Source organism: Carcharhinus amblyrhynchos, chromosome 17 (genome assembly GCF_965287045.1).
Source record: "Carcharhinus amblyrhynchos chromosome 17, sCarAmb.v2.hapA, whole genome shotgun sequence".
NCBI classification, from domain to species: Eukaryota; Metazoa; Chordata; class Chondrichthyes; order Carcharhiniformes; family Carcharhinidae; genus Carcharhinus; species Carcharhinus amblyrhynchos.
The window spans coordinates 2237748-2255089 of NC_137340.1; the positions used below are offsets into that span (position 1 = coordinate 2237748).

The 17342-nt window shown below is 45.6% G+C and overlaps 1 protein-coding gene across 3 annotated transcripts in view; it reads right to left on the minus strand.

The window, feature by feature from the left end:
* rufy2 (RUN and FYVE domain containing 2) overlaps positions 1–17342 on the minus strand; it is a 61324-nt gene that overhangs the window by 26215 nt on the left and 17767 nt on the right. For all 3 annotated transcript variants that reach the window (XM_080205387.1, XM_080205386.1, XM_080205389.1), the window contains exons 6-10: positions 16558–16622; positions 10219–10284; positions 5006–5075; positions 4297–4398; positions 4018–4134 (exon numbers count right to left, since the gene is read on the minus strand). In XM_080205387.1, coding sequence (XP_080061513.1) covers positions 4018–4134; positions 4297–4398; positions 5006–5075; positions 10219–10284; positions 16558–16622 — 420 coding nt within the window. The remainder of the gene's footprint in view (positions 1–4017; positions 4135–4296; positions 4399–5005; positions 5076–10218; positions 10285–16557; positions 16623–17342) is intronic.

Here is a 17342-nt window from a genome sequence, read left to right on the forward strand (position 1 = left end):
CTTGCATTTACCTTAGCTAGATCCCCTGCCACTAATGGGCACTTCAGCATGGCCAATCCACCTAACCTGCACATACTTCGGGGGGGGGGGGGGGGGGGGGGGGTGCGGGAATGTGTGGACGAGCAGAGAGATCTCGGGGTACATGTGCATAGCTCCCTGAACGTTGGCACCCACGTTGATAAAGTTGTTAAGAGGACGTATGATGTGTTAGCTTTTATTGGTAGAGGGATTGAATTTTGGAGCCGTGAGGTCATGTTGCAACTGTACAAAACTCTGGTGCGGCTGCACTTGGAGTATTGCGTACAGTTCTGGTCGCCGCATTATAAGAAAGATGTGGAGGCATTGGAAAGGGTGTAGAGGAGGTTTACCAGGATGTTGCCTGGCATGGTGGGAAGGTCTTATGAGGGAAGGCTGAGGGACTTGGTTATTTTCATTAAAGAAGGTTACAAGGTGACCTCATTGAGGCATACAAGATGATCAAAGGATTGGATAGGGTGGACAGTGAGAGCCTTTTACCTCGGATGGTGATGGCTAACACGAGGGGACATAGCTTTAAATTAAGGGGTGGTAGTTATAGGACAGATGTCAGATGTTCTTTATTCAGAGGGTAGTAAGGGCGTGGAATGCCCTGCCTGCAGCAGTTGTGGACTCGCCAACTTTAAGGGCGTTCAAATGGTCAGTGGATAGGCAAATGGATAACATTGGAATAGTTTAGGTTAGAGAGTCATTAGATTGGTTCCACTGGTCGGCGCAACATCGAGGGCCGAAGGGTCTGTACTGCGCTGGAATGTTCTATGTTCTATATCATTCTTCCTCCAGTCCTCTGGCACTTCCCCCCCCCAAGGTCAGATAGCAATTAAAAATATCAGAGCTCCTGCAATTTCCTGCCTCACCTTCCACAGCACCCCGGATGCAATTCATCCAGGCGAGGGGATTATTACACCCGTCAAAGCCTTCAATCCTTCCTCATTTCCTATTTGAAACTGTTCCTCAGTCTCTTTTCCTGAATTCTGTACCTACATTCTCCTTTTCCTGAGTGAAGACTGAAGAGAATTATTCAGTTAACGTACTTCCAATCTCCTCTGGCTTCATTACCTCCTTGGTCTCTGATAGACCCTAGTTAACTTCTTCCACTTAATGTATTTATAGAATATTTATACGATTCTCCCTACTCTTTCCCATAAGTCATGATGTTGATTTGCTGGCATTGGACTAGGGTGAGCAGAGTAAGAAGTCTCACAACATCAGGTTAAAGTCCAACAGGTTTATTTGGAATCACGAGCTTTCGGAGCACTGCTCCTTCATCAGATGAGACTCACTTGATGAAGCAGCACTCCAATAAACCTGTTGGACTTTGACTTGGTGTTGAGGCTTTTCGTAAGTCCTTTTTCACGCTCCCTGTTTGCTTTTCTAATTGCTTTCTCAAGTCGTCTTGCACTTCCCAAATTCCTCTGAGGCCACAGCTGAATTGTTCCCTTTGGACTTATTAAAAGCCTTCCTCTTCTTCCTCATCCAGTCCTGAATTATACTAGACATCCGGGGTTCCCGAACTTATTGCTCCTACATTTCCCCCCAAGGGCATGTTAGACCTGTACTGCCTGAGCTCCTTTCTGAATGCAACCCCCCCAACAAACTCCAACACTTTGGCCAGACCCTGTATTATTTTAATAAAATCTGCCTTCCCCCAATCCAATGCCATCTTTTGCAGGCCATCTTTCTCTTTGTCCTTGAACTGTGTTGTGGTCATTATCGTTAAAATGCTGTTATTGTTATCCTGAATCTCTGCTTCCTTGTTAGTCAGCCAATCCTCTATCCATAGTAATATATCACCCTACAGCATCATGACCTCTTACCTTGTACAGTAACTTTGTACGTGCAGCCTATCAAATAGCTTTTCAAATTCAAAATAGGCTACACCTACTGGTTTTCCTTCATCTATCCTGCTTATTCCATCCTCAAAGAACTTGTCCTACACTATTTCCCTTTCACAAAACCATCTCCTCAATAATGGATTTCAGTATTTTCCCAATGATAGATTAGACTAATTGGCCTGTAATTTCCTGCTTTTTGGACAGAAGTGCTTCATTTACATCTTTTCAATCTGCTGGAATCTTTGCAGAATCTTGTGAATTTTGAAAGATTACAATCTTCTTTTAAGATCCTATGATGCTGGTTCAAGATTTGTCAGCCTGAAGTACAATTAAATTTCCTGTTATTTTTCACTTCTCTTTTGCCTCTTGTTCTTCTACGGTTCTCTGAATGTTTTATGTTTTCTACTGTGAAACAAATACAAAATACTTGTTCAAAGTCTCTGCCATTTCCTCGTTGCCATTATTAATTCTCCAATCTCACACTCTTAAAGGGTCAATGCTCACTTGAGTTATACTTTTCCTTTTTATATACTTGCAGAAGTTTTTAACTACCTGTTTTCATAGTGCTTGTTAATTTATTCTCATACTCTAACTTCTTCCTCTTTAAACATCCTTTGCTGGTTTAGAACATTACAGCACAAACAGGCCCTTCAGCCCACAAGTTGCACCGATCATATCCATACCTACCAGACCTATCTGTAACTCTCAATCCCATTAAATCCCATGTACTCATCCAGAAGTCTTTTAAAAGACCCCAGCGAGTTTGCCTCTACCACCACCGACGGCAGCCGATTCCACTCACTCACCACCCTCTGAGTGGTAAACTTACCCCTGACATCTCCCCTGTACTGTTTCTAAAATTTTCCCAGTCCTCTGTCCACCACAAGCCTTAGCAGCATTGTGTGCCTTTTCTTTCAATTTGACACTGCCCGGAACTTCCTGAATTAGCCACAGACAGTACATCCCTCTGATAGATTCTTCTTTCCTCAATGGAATAGATCTTTGTTGAAAGTTATGAAATATTTCCTTAAATTCTGCCATTGCTTCCCTACTGTTTTCCCATTCTATTTTAACTAACTCAGTCTTCATACCCACCTAAGAGTCTTTATTTAAATTTAAGACAACTGATATGGACCCATATTCCTCACTCTGAAATGGAAGGTGAAATTCTATCTTGCCTTAGGGATCCCTGACTTTGAGATCTTTAATTAATCCTCTCTCATTACAAGTCCAAAACCACCTACTCCCTAATAGGTTCCAGAAAGTATTTTTCTAAGAAACCTTATTCAAAGCTGGGCACCGTACCTTCAGAAGAACATACTGACGCTGGAGGGGGTGTCACGTAGATTCACCAGAAGGTTACGAGGGCTTTAAGAGTTTGGAACCTGGCTTTTATTTCCCTGACTGCTAAGTATTGAGGAGTGGTCTACTCAAGGGGGTTAGATTGTTAGAACGATCTGATTAGGGGGTAATTAGGAAGGAACTCTTCCCTCTGGGGCAAGTCCAAGATAAAGAGAATTAACCAATAAATGAAAGCTAGGCTGATAGGAAACACTTCCATATAAATGGGCAATGGAAAACTAGAGTTCTCTCCCACAAAAAGTGAATGCTGCATTATGTTCTATTCATCACTCTGCCCAAGGTACATTTCTTCCTCCTCTCACCATCAGTATATCCCTAAATGCAACGTTCCTCACACGAAAACACAGAGACTGCGTCTTAGCTCAGAGTTTCAACTACCTACTAAACACCTGTTTAGAGCTCCGGCAGGTCCCCAGTGTTGTTGATCCTATTCAGGTTTCCAAGCTGTTTGATCAACATGTAACCTGTTGCAATGCAGTTGGATTTGCTGCAATACGAAAGGTAGAATCAGATTTTATCTTTCAGCTGTTTCCCTGCCCAGCTTACCATTTCTTACACATAATTCAAAGTGGCACACAGATGGAGACTATATATAAAAATGACCCAGAATGACTTTCCCTGCGGATAGGAAGTTCATTCCAAGAGAAGGTCCAGCACAGTAACATACACAAAGGGAAAGAGAGGAGCCAGCAACTGGCCTTTGGCAGTTATAGGAATTCCATTCAATCCACTATGGCCATCCACAGCAACTCACGGGCTGAAGAGCAATTTAAAGGACACATACCTGACGTATGCGTGACTCCTCTCTGAGCTGTCTCCGAGCCTCAGTGAACATGTCATCCAGTCCCTGCCGACTGCCCTTGTAGGTCTCGAGTTCTGTGGACACATCCAGTTTCACCAGCTAAACAGATAACACTTTATGAGAAAGAAGTGCAGTAACAAGTATCAGCTGTAAGATGACAGGAGGGAAAGATTTCACCTCCACCTACTCCTGACAGATGCAGAAAGACAGAGGGACAGGTGTGCTGGGGAAAAAACTTTCAAGACTCAGGAACTCACGCACCTCCAGATGTTGCTGCGTTTTCATTAACATTTGGATATTTTCATTGCGAAACTGAAGGTTTTCTTCTTGCAATCGAATTATACTATTCTTTGCGATTGCTAACTATGGGAACAAAGAAGAAGAGTCAAAATTTCGCTCAGTTTTCTCTTGAAATCTGTGTTGTTGTAGTAATGTGCTGGAGATGAAGCTCCACTAACTGCAGTATGTAGAAAAACCCGAGCCCTCACACAGCCCATGAAATCTGACAGATTACCACTTCATTTAGAAACTTTAAGCTTTGTATGTAAGTATACGGTATATCCAAACTCCAAGAGGATACGGCAAAACACGGCACCAGGACGTCATCTGGTGTACTATGGGTTCTATCCCCAAAATCTGTGACCAATTCTATTCTGGCATGGGCCAGTGTCACCCCGGGAATAATCCTGTTGTAATGTCAAACATTACCACCTGGAGTAATCCAAGTGTGGAAGAGTGTGGAGACTGTGATTCTATATTCCAGCATGGGTCTGCAGCTGTAAAGAATACAGCAAAGCTGAATGATTGAGATTTAAGACAATGTCTCCTAAATATTGGGTAGTGAGAAAATATCAGCCGTATCCCCACTTCCACTGATCAGAATGTAAAATCTCCCCCTTGGACACGGCTGAAAGTTTAAAATGTTTAAAAAATAGAGAACGTTAAAGAAACTCAAATTTAAACGCATTACCTCTTCAATGAGTTTAGAGTTTGCCTTCTCGAGTGAATCAACTCTAGCCTGCAGGCTACCAACTGTTGAACTGAAAGTTACAAACACAGAACTGCATCAATATGTTAGTTGAAATAACACAAGACTGTACTCAGTGTGAACTGGCAGAGATAAATGGACAGTAATAATTCATCCTGAGTTTGAATCATGGGGTAACATTGGTAAATCTATTGTGACAGTTTGGCCCCTGCTGCTCAAAATGTTCCAAACTTCTCCCCAAAATCACAGGAAGTGCACTTTCATGTAGCTGCGCATTTCCACTGAGCACTGGTGAAAATTCCCCTTCCACCAACACCAGCACCCCCATACGCAGAGCTACAGCCACACTGGCAATGTCACCCCTGCCCCACGGAGCTAGTTACAACATCAATGCACGCATCCCTGGGCTACAGTCACACTGTTAATACCCAAACCCTCCCTCCCCCAGATGAGCTACAGTCACACCGTCAATACCCAAACCCTCCCCAACGAGATACAGTCACACTATCAATACACAAACCCTCTCTCCCCCAAATGAGGTACAGTCACACCGTCAATACCCAAACCCTCCCCAATGAGATACAGTCACACTGTCAATACCCAAACCCTCCCTCCCCCAAATGAGGTACAGTCACACCGTCAATACCCAAACCCTCCCCAATGAGATACAGTCACACCGTCAATACCCAAACCCTCCCCAACGAGATACAGTCACACTGTCAATACCCAAACCCTCTCTCCCCCAAATGAGGTAGTCACACCGTCAATACCCAAACCCTCCCCAATGAGATACAGTCACACTGTCAATACCCAAACCCTCCCTCCCCCAAATGAGGTACAGTCATACTGTCAATACCCAAACCCTCCCTCCCCCAAATGAGGTACAGTCACACTGTCAATACCCAAACCCTCCCTCCCCCAAATGAGGTACAGTCACACTATCAATACACAAACCCTCCCTCCCCCAAATGAGGTACAGTCACACTGTCAATACCCAAACCCTCCCCAACGAGATACAGTCACACTGTCAATATCCAAACCCTCCCTCCCCCAGATGAGGTACAGTCACACTGTCAATACACAATCACTCTCCCCTACTCCACCCCCCACAATGAGATACAGTCACAGTCAACAGTCTTCCCCCGCCAAGACCACGAGCATCATCAGTACATGCCACCAAGCTATAGTCACACAGTCAATACCTCTCTGTCGAGCTAACCACGCTGTCAATGAGCCTCCTGCCCCAAGCTGAAATCAACGTCAATAAGTAGATAAATCCCCAGGACCTGACGAAGTGGATCCCAGGACATTGTGGGAGGCTAGGGAAGAAATGATGAGTCCTCTAGCACAGATAAATAGTCACAGGAGAGATGCCTGAAGATTGGCAAATGTTGTGTCTTTGTTTAAAAAGGGCTGCAGGAAAAAGCCTGGGCACTACAGGCCAGTGAGCCTCACATCTGTGATGGGTAAGTTGTTGGAAGGTATTTTGAGAGACAGGATTGACAGACATTTAGAGACAAGGACTGATTAGGGACAGTCAGCATGGCTTTGAGTGGAAAATCATGTCTAACAAACGTGATCAAGTTTTTTGAAGGGGTAACCAAGAAGGTGGATGAGGGCAGTGCAGTTCATGTTGTCTCCATGGACTTTAACAAGGCCTCTGACAAGGTACCGTATGGTAGGTTGTTGTATAAACTTAAATCTCACAGGATCCAGGATGAGGTAGCTAAATGGATATAAAATTGGCTTCTTGACATAAGACAGGTGGTTGCAGAGGGTTGGTTTTCAAACTGGAGACCTGTGACTAGCAGTCTGCCTCAAGGACCAGTGCTGAGTCCACTGTTATTTATCATTTATATTAATGATTTGGATGAGAATATAGGAGGCATGGTTGGTTGCAGATCACACCAAGATAGTGGACAGTGACGATTATCTCCAATTGCAACGGGGTCTTGATCAATTTGATTTGGTTGATTTGATTTATTGTCACGTATTAACATAGTGAAAAGTATTGTTTCTTCTGGTTATACAGACAAAACCATTCATAGAGAAGGAAACAAGAGAGTGAATGTAGTGTTACAGTCATAGCTAGGGTGTGGAGAAAGATCAACTTAATGCAAGGTAAGTCCATTCAAAAGTCTGACAGCAGCAGGAAAGAAGCTGTTCTTGGGCTGGTTGCTATGTGATCTCAGACTTTTGTACCCTTTTCTCAACGGAAGAAGGTGGAAGAGAGAATATCCGGGGTGCGTGGAGTCCTTAATTATGCTGGCTGCTTTGCCAAGGCAGCGGGAAATGTAGACAAAGTCGATGGATGGGGCTACATTCACGACCTTTTGTAGTTTCTTACGCAGAGCAGGATCCCACACCAAGCTGTGATACAACCAGAAAAAATGCTTTCTATGGTGCATCTGTAAAAGTTGGTGAGAGTCGTAGCTGACATACCAAATTTCCTTAGTCTTCTGAGAAAGTAGAGGTGTTGGTGGGGCTTTCTTAACTATAGTGTCAGCACGGAGGGAGCAGGACAGGTTGTTGGTGACCGGGACACCTAAAAACTTGAAGCTCTCGACCCTTTGTACTTTGTCCCCATTGATGTAAACAGGGGCATGTTCTCCTTTACACTTCCTGAACTCGATGACAATTTCCTTTGTTTTGTTGACATTGAGGGAGAGATTATTGTTGCCGCACCAGTTCACCAGATTCTCTATCTCTTTCCTGTACTCTACCTCGTCATTGATTGAGATCCGAACCACTGCAGTGGTGTCATCAGCAAACTTGAAAATTGAATTGAAGAGAATTTGGCTACACAGTCATAGGTGTATAAGGAGTATAGTAGGGGGCTGAGAACACAGCCTTGTGGGGCACCGGTGTTGAGGATGATCGTGGAGGAGGTGTTGTTGCCTATCCTTACTGATTGTGGACTGTGGGTTCGGAATTTCAGGATCCAGTCGCAGAGGGAGGTGCCGAGGCCCATGCCACGGAGTTTGGAGATGAGTTTTGTGGGAATAATGGCGTTGAAGGCTGAGCTGTAGTCAATAAATAGGAGTCTGACATCAGTGTCCTTGTTATCTAGGTGTTCCAGAGTTGAGTGCAGGGCCAGGGAAACAGCATCTGCTGTGAACCTGTTGCAGCAGTAGGCAAACTGTAGTGGATCCAGGCAGTCCAGGAGGCTGGAATTGATTCATGCCATGACTAACCTTTCAAAGCACTTCATAATGATGTCGTCAGGGCCAGTGGCTGATAGTCATTAAGGCATGGAAGCTTGGGTTTTCTTTGGTACCGGGATGATGGTCGTCTTCTTGAAGCAGATAGGGACCTCAGATTGTTGTAAAGAGAGGGTGAAGATGTCTGTGAATATCCAGCCAGCTGATCCATGCGGTATCTGAGTGCACGTCCGGGTACCCCATCTGGGCCAGCTGATTTCCGTGGGGTGACCTTCGAGAAAGCTGCTCTGACACCTGCAATGGTGACCCCAGATACAGGTTCATCCAGGGTGGAGAGCATGCTCTCACTGACCTCTTGCTTAATGGGTGTAGAATGCATTCAGCTCATCAGGGAGAGGTGCGTTGGAGCCGGCGATTTTACAAACTTCATCTTGTAGCCTGTTATGTCTTGCAGACCTTGCCATAGTCAGTGGGGGTCCATGTGGCTAGCCTGGGACTCTAGCGTGGTCTGGTACTGTCTTTTGGCATCTTTGATGGATCTCCCTAGATTGTATCTGGCTTTCTTGTATAAGTTAGTGTCATCTGACTTGAACGCCTCAGACCTGGACTTCAGCAAGCCATGGATATCCCTGTTCATCCATGGTTTCCGGTTGGGGATTTACTACTTTGGCACAGTCTTCTACACACTTACTAATGAAGTCAGTTACTGCAGTGGCGTACTCGTTCAGGCTGGTCGCAGAGTTCTTAAACACTGACCAGTCCACTGACTCCAAGTAGCCCCATAGGAGATCATCCAATTCCTCAGACCCACATTGTACAGCTCTTCGATGGATTCTCCTGCTTCAGTTTTTGCTTGTAACCTGGGAGCTGGAGCACTGCCTTGTGGTCTGATTTGCCAAAGTGTGGGAGGGCGATACAGCGGTAGGAATGTTTGATACTTACTTAGCAGCGATCTAGGAGATTGGGCCTCTGGTGGATCAGGAGGCGTACTGGTGGTAATTTGGTAGTACAATTGGGCCAGTGGGCTGTCGAATGGCAGATGGAGTTTAATTTAGATAAATGTGAGGTGATGCATTTTGGTAGATTGAACCAGGGCAGGATCTACTCAGTTAATGATAGGGCACTGGGGAGAGTTACAGAACAAAGAGATTTAGGGGTACAGGTTCGTAGCTCCTTGAAAGTGGAGTCACAGGTGGACAGAGTTGTGAAGGCGGCATTCGGCATGCTTGATTTCATTGGTCAGAACACTGAATACAGGAATTGGGATGTCTCCACCACACCCCCCCTCCCCTGCCCTCTCCAAACATTACTTCCATCTTCTCTCGTTTCTGATGGAACAGCATCAACCTGAAATACTAACTGTTTATCCCCACAGACGCTGCCTGATCTACTGGATATTTCCAGCATCTCCTGTTTTTACCTTTTTGTCCCCCTTTGCTTCAACCACGATCTAAATTAGTCAATGTTGGTACAGTCTCACTTTCAATCGCTAACTCTGACCTTTCCACAGTCTCATGACCCTCAAACGTCTCCTTCTCTTTCCTGCAACTCTTGCATTGAATCTTAGATCAACATCCCTTCATTATAGACTTCTCAGGTCACTGGAAATAACCCTCACACATCTACTGACCTATCAACTTCATCACTTTAAACAGATCTCTCAAGTCACTTCTCCAACTTTCTCTGCGAATTGTCCCAAGTTTTTTAAAATTATAAAAAAAATGCTGGAAATGCTCAGAAGATCTGAGGAGAGGGAAACACAGAGAACCACAGAATCCCTACAGTAGATAGAGGCCATCCAGTCCATTGACTCTCTGAAAGAACATCCCACCCCAGGCCCACTCCTCCACCCTTCAATCAGAATATTATTCACAATATTACACTTCTTGATTGGATTACATGAATTTACTCTAAAGTTCAAATTCCCTCTGAGCATGATTACAATCCCTCAAAATCAAAGTCCTTAATGTACAAACAGATAGGGCTACATCCTCCAGCATGAGGCAGAGACCCAATATTCAGATAGGAACGTACTTCAGTTGTCTGTTGAGCTCTTCCACATAGTTCTTCTGATCCAGCATCGCTGCGATCTGTCCATCTCTGAATGAAAGATACAATTCAGAGAACGTCAGAAAAACAAACACAAACTATCAACTCAATAGATTAACTTTACAATGTGAGATGGAATAAGCTCAAACCAAATTCTACATCCAAGTGCATCATCACTACATCTAAGCCCCAAAGTCAAAATGTTTCAACACTAACTCCACGAGTTGTCCATAGTAATGGACGGCACGGTGGCACAGTTGTTAGTACTGCTGCCTCACAGCACCAGGGACCTGGATTCAGTTCCAACCTTGGGTCACTGTCCTTGTGGAGTTTGTACACTCTCCCTGTGTCTGTGTGGGTGCTCCGGTTTCTTCCCACATTCCAAAGATGCGCTGGGTAGGTGGATCGGCCATGCTAAATGCGTGGGGTTACAGGGATACGATGGGGGAGAGGGCCTGGCTAAGATACTGGGTCAGAGAGTCGGTGAAACTCGATGGGCTGAATGGCCTCTTCTGCACTGTAGGGGTTCCGTGATTCTAATAAGGAGGAAATTGGGAAAGTCTGCCTCAGTGACTCATGGAAAGGAAAATAACTGCAAAGCTTTAAATTTAAAAGGTTTATTCATGGTAGGAGAGCTCATGGTTTACTCATCCTGCTTGATGTGGGAAGCCTGGCATATTTCCAGATGTGTGCCAGAAGTGTGCCTAGGTCGCAGCTCCTTGAGTTCCAGAGCTGGAACAGCAGCTTGCGACACACTGCAGCATCCATAAGTCCAAGGGCATCATGGATAGCACTTTACAGAGTTGGTCACATCGCAGCTGGAAGGATTTGGGGAAGGGAGGGAATGGGTGACCACCAGGCAGTCCAGGCAAAACAGGTAGGAGTCCCCTGGGGTCTCGCTGGCAAATCAGTATTCCATTTTGGAGGCTGGTGAGAATGCGTGTTCCTGGAGGGAGTGCAGACAGAGCCAAGCTTCTGGCACCACAAGCAGGAGGATTCTATAGTCAGAGGGAAAGATTGGCATTACTGAGGATGGTGCTGCCTCCACGGTGCCAGGGTGTGGGACGTCACGGTTGCAGGGCACCCTGAGGGGAGAGGGTGATTGTAAATCCTAGTACCAATGACACAGGTAGAAAGAGGGATGAGGTCTGGCATCAAGAATTCAGAGACTTAGGCAGTCGACTAAAAAGCAGAACCTCTCGAGTTGTTCTCAGGCTTACTCTCAGGGCCACATGGTAGTGAGCACAGAAATAGGGGGATAGTGCAGATGAACGCGTGGTTTAATAGTTGGTGCAGGAGGGAGGGTTTTAGATTCCTGGATCACTGGGACTGTTTCTGGGGAAGGCGGGACCTGTACAAACAGGACAGTCTGCACCTAACATCCTTGCGGGATGCTGTGCTAGTGCTGTTGGGAGGAGTTTAAACTAATTTGACAGGGGGAGCAGAGAGGACACACTGTTAGCAGAATAAGGGAACACACAGAACACGCATTAAATCAATCAAGTAATAGGGGTACTGCTGTATCGAGAAGGCAAAACTAGATGGCCTCGACTTTAATGCCATGAGTATTGCAGGTAATCATGATGTGGAGGTGCCGGCGTTGGACTGGGATAAACACAGTAAGAAGTCTCGCAACACCAGGCTAAAGTCCAACAGGTTTACTTGGCAGCAAAAGCCACTAGCTTTCAGGGCTCTGACCCTTCGTTAGGTAAGTGGGGAGTTTTGATCACAAACAGGGGATGTAAAGACACACACTCAGTTTACAGAATACGGAATAGAATTTTTACAGCTAATCAAGTCTTAAAAGGTGCAGACAATGTGAGTGGAGATAGCATTAAGCATAGGTTAAAGAGATGTGTATTGTCTCCAGGCAGTACAATAAGTGAGATTTTACAAGCCCAGGCAAGTCATGGGGGTTACAAGTAGTGTGACATGAACCCAAGATCCCAGTTGAGGCCGTCCTCACATGTGGCAATCAGTTTCTGCTCAGCGACTCTGCGCTGTCGTGAAGGCCGCCTTGGAGAATGCTTACCCGAAGATCAGAGTATTCTGTAAACTGAGTGTGTCTCTTTACACCCTGTTAAAATGGGCAGCGCGGGCTTGTAGGGCCGAAGGGCCTGTTTGCTGTGCTGTTCTTTGTGATCAGAACTCTCCACTCACCTGACGAAGGGTCACAGCCCCGAAAGCTAGTGGCTTTTGTTACCAAGTAAACCTGTTGGACTTTAACCTGGTGACCTCTTACTGTACTGCAGGTAAAACAGATGAGTTTTAAAAATAAACCACTTTATTTGAATACATTATGTATCATCTTAAAGGAGAATTGAGCAAAGGCATGCAAATTAAGTGCTTCCAGTACACTCAAGCCACAAACAGCATCCCAGCTTTTGGAGTATTTTGGAATGAGTGGAAAAGCGAACTGCGTGGAGGACGTGGAAAGTCTGCAGAGGGATCTGGATAGGCTGAGCGAGTGGGTGAGGACCTGGCAGATGGAGTATAATGTTAGCAAATGTGAGGTTATCCACTTTGGAAGAAATAATAGTAGGATGGAATATTATTTAAAAGGCGAAAAGCTGCAGCATGCTATGGTGCAGAGGGACCTGGGGGTCCTTGTGCACGACTCACAAAAACCCAGTCTGCAGGTGCAGCAGGTGGTCAGGAAGGCGAATGGGATGCTGGCCTTCATAGCGAGGGGGATAGAATATAAAAGCAGGGAGGTCTTGCTGCAACTGTACAGGGCACTGGTGAGACCGCAGCTGGAGTACTGTGTGCAGTTTTGGTCCCCTTATTTGCGAAAGGATAAATTGGCCTTGGAGGGAGTACAGAGAAGGTTCACTAGGCTGATACCGGAGATGAGGGGGTTGGACTATGAAGAGAGACTAAATAGACTGGGTCTGTACTCATTAGAGTTTAGAAGGCTGAGGGGGGAATCTTATAGAGACATATAAGATAATGAAGGGGATGGATAGGTTAGAGGTAGAGAGATAAGAACATAAGAAATAGGAGCAGGAGTAGGCCATCTAGCCCTTTGAGCCTGCCCCGCCATTCAATAAGATCATGGCTGATCTATCGTGGCTCAGTTCCACATTCCCGCCCTCTCCCCATAACCCTTAATCCCCTCTCTTATCAAAAACCCATCAACCCGCATCTTAAATATATTTAGCGAGGTAGCCTCCACCACTTCAACGGGCAGAGAATTCCAGAGATTCACCACCCTTTCAGTGAAGAAGTTCTTCCTCAACTCCGTTCTAAACTGCCCCCCCTTTATCTTGAGGCTGTGCCCCCTAGTCCTACTGTCCTTTCTGAGCAGGAAGAGTCTCTCCACCTCTATCCTATCCATCCCATTCATCATCTTATACGTCTCAATGAGATCTCCCCTCATTCTTCTAAACTCTAACGAGTACAAGCCTAGTTTATTCAGCCTCTCCTCATAGCTCAACCCCCTCAACTCCGGCATCAGCCTAGTAAACCTCCTCTGCACTCCCTCCAAGGCCAAAATATCCTTGCGTAAGTACGGCGCCCAAAACTGCACACAGTACTCCAGCTGCGGCCTCACCAATGCCCTATACAGCTGCAGCAAGACCTCCCTACTTTTATATTCAATCCCCCTCGCTATGAAGGCCAGCATCCCATTTGCCTTCCTGACCACCTGCTGCACCTGCAAGCTGGGTTTTTGCGACTCATGCACAAAGACCCCGAGGTCCCTCTGCACCGTTGCCTGCTGCAGCTTTTCGCCACATAAGTAATAATCCTTCCTACCATTATTCCTACCAAAGTGGACCACCTCGCACTTGCCAACATTAAATTCCATTTGCCAGTTCCTGACCCATTCGCCCAGCCTATCTAGATCCCTCTGCAGACTCTCCACACCCTCCGCACAATTTGCCGTTCCACCAATCTTGGTGTCATCAGCAAATTTCAACACCATACACTCGGTTCCCTCCTCCAGATCATCTATATAAATGGTAAATAGCTGAGGCCCCAGCGCCGACCCCCGGGGCACTCCACTAGTCACCAACCGCCAATCCGAATAGCACCCATTGACCCCCACTCTCTGCCTCCTATTTGACAACCAATCCTCTATCCACGCTAACACCCTACCCCCAACTCCATGTCCCCTGACCTTCTGCAATAACCTCTTGTGAGGTACCTTGTCAAACGCCTTCTGAATACCAAGGAAGACCACATCCACCGGCTCTCCTCTATCCACCGCCCTAGACACATCCTCATAGAACTCCAGTAAATTTGTCAGACACGACTTCCCTTTAATGAAACCGTGCTGCGTCCGCTCTATCAAGCAATTCCCCTCAAGATGCCTCGCTATTTCCTCCTTGATGACGGATTCTAACATTTTACCTACAACAGACGTTAAACTAACAGGCCTATAATTCCCTGCCTTTTGCCTGGCACCCTTCTTAAACAACGGCGTAACATTAGCTGTTTTCCAATCTTCCGGCACTTCCCCAGAATCCAGCGACGTCTGGAAAATAACCACCAAGGCATCCACTATCATCTCCGCCATTTCTTTCAGAACCCTCGGATGCATTCCATCCGGTCCTGGGGACTTGTCCACAATCAGCCCCTCCAGTCTGTTGAGCACCGCCTCTCTAGTAACAGTAATGTCATTGAGACCCTCCAGTCCTACCACCTTTCCATCTCTAACACCCGGCAAATTATTCACGTCCTCCTCCGTGAAGATCGAAACAAAAAAGTTATTCAATTCTTTCCACTTAGAAAGGAAACCAGAACAGCCTCAAATTAAGTGGGGGGGGGGGGGGGGGGGGGGGGGGCGGTGCAGTTTAGAACAACTTCTCTCAGAGGGTGGTGAATCTCTGGAATTCTCTGCCCGTTGAAGTGGTGGAGGCTACCTCACTAAATATATTTAAGTCACGGGTAGATAGATTTCTGATAGACAGGGGAATTAAGGGTTATGGGGAGAAAGCAGGAAAGTGGAACTGATCCACTTCAGATCAGCCATGATCTTACTGAACGGCAGGGCAGGCTCGAAGGGCTAGATGGCCTACTCCTGCTCCTATTTCTTATGATAGAAGGTTGCTTTAGCTACTGGAAGCCAGTGTCCAGTGGAGTACCACAGGGACCTGTGCTGGGTCCCCTGTTTTCCGTCATTTATATAAATGACATAGATGACTATGTGGGGGGGCTAGGATTAATGAGTTTGTGTGTGACACAATGATTGGCCAGGTGGTTAACACTGAGGTTGAGTGCCTGGACTACAGGAAGATACAGGTGGGATGGTCAGATAGGGAGATAAGTGGCAGATGGAATTTTAACCCTGAAAAGTGTGAGGTGTTACACTTTGGAAGGGGTAATTTGACAAGGAAGTATTCAAAAAACAGCATGTCACTGGGAAGTTCTGACGAACAAAGGGATCTTGGCATGTTTGTCCATAGATCTCTGAAAACGGAAAAGCATGTTAGTGGGTGGTGAAAAAGGCATACGGGATACTTGCTTTTATCAATCGGGGCATAGATTACAAAAGAGAAAAGTCACGTTGGAGCTGTACAGACCTTTGGTGAGGCCACAACTGAAGTACTTTATGCAGTTCCAGTCACCACATTATAGGAAGGGCATGGAAGGATTGGAGGGGGTGCAGAGAAGATTCACCAGGATGCTGCCTGGGATGGAACATTAAAGTTACGAAGACAGGTTGGATAGTTGGGTTGTTCTTGTTGGTGCAAAGACGACTGAGGAGCAGCTGATTGAGGTGAACAAGATTATGAGGGGCGTGGAGAATGGATAAAGAGCAGTTGTTTCCCTTAGTTGAAGAGTCAGTCACGAGGGGACACAAGTTCGAGGTGAGGGGCAGGAGGTTGGCGGGATGTGAAGAAAAACCTTTATGCCAAGAGGGTGGTGACAGTCTGAAATGCATTACCTGGGAGGGTGGGTTGCCCCACATCCTTTAAAAAGTACCTGAATGAGGTACATCATAACATTCAAAGCTATGGGCCAAGTGCTGGTAAATGGAATTGGGTGGGAGATCAGCACGGACTCAAGGACATCTTCTGCATTGTGAAATTCTGTGAATATTGGACTGCTGCAGGTCACTGTCTTGAAAGTCTACTAACATCACAACCAGGCTTTATGCCAAGAATATTTCCCTCTACGTTTACATTTTGGGTGAGTGATACACCCAGGTCAGTGTGTGGGTCAGCGATTCACTCGGGTCTGTCTCACTGATTGAGACATCCTAGCCACCAAGAGCAAGGTCTTTGGCAGTTTATTTGTGCAAGTTTCTTCCTATTGAGAACCATTCCCAAAGTTCCTGAATTGTGATTAATCATTTGGCTTCATGTCTGTGAGTCTTACCTTTCAAAGCACCCATTGCTGTCATTATCGTTCTTTAGGTATAAGGAGAAATCAATAACTCCAACCTGTGGAGGAAACGAGAGCAAGTTGAGACTATGACTTTGACTCATATCCAAGCACAGGCTTTGATTCCAACTACCATTCGGATAAGGGCCTCGAGATTTAGTGCACGGCATTTTTCACTTCTCTCGAAGGTGGTCTGCATGCTGGGTTACTGCACCTGCACCCCCCTCATATCCCCCCTTCATCCTCTGATAATACCCATGTGTTTTCAATGTACTCGTTATGAAATGGAAATAGTTAAGAAAATTGTATGTCTAAGTATTAGGAATAAGCTATAGCTTTATATCTTTTATTAGTGGGTTGAAAAGTTGAAACCCGAGTCGAGTTTCATTTCACAATGAAGGCAAACAGGTGTCCGGAACTTTTTATGAAGCTTTACAACATTTAAAATAGTTTCAGGATGCTAAAAATCAAAATAGAGGAAAGCTCTGATTTGGCTTAGCAACAGAGGCTCAGAGAGGAAAACGCAAAGAGATTGAACAGCAATTTTTAGTTCAGTTGGTGATTATGCTCCAAGGTGAAGGGAGAACTCTCTAGATGGATAGACATACAAGCAAAGTTGCTGAGGAAAATAAGTCTAAGAATCTTAGATGTGTTCCTCCAAAGCTGAAGTAACAGTGAGTGGCAAATGAGGTCTGGACCTCAAGGGAGTTATGAAATTGTCAAGTCTTTTTGTTTATTCATTATGGGATGTGGGCATCGCCAACTAGGCCAGCATTTAT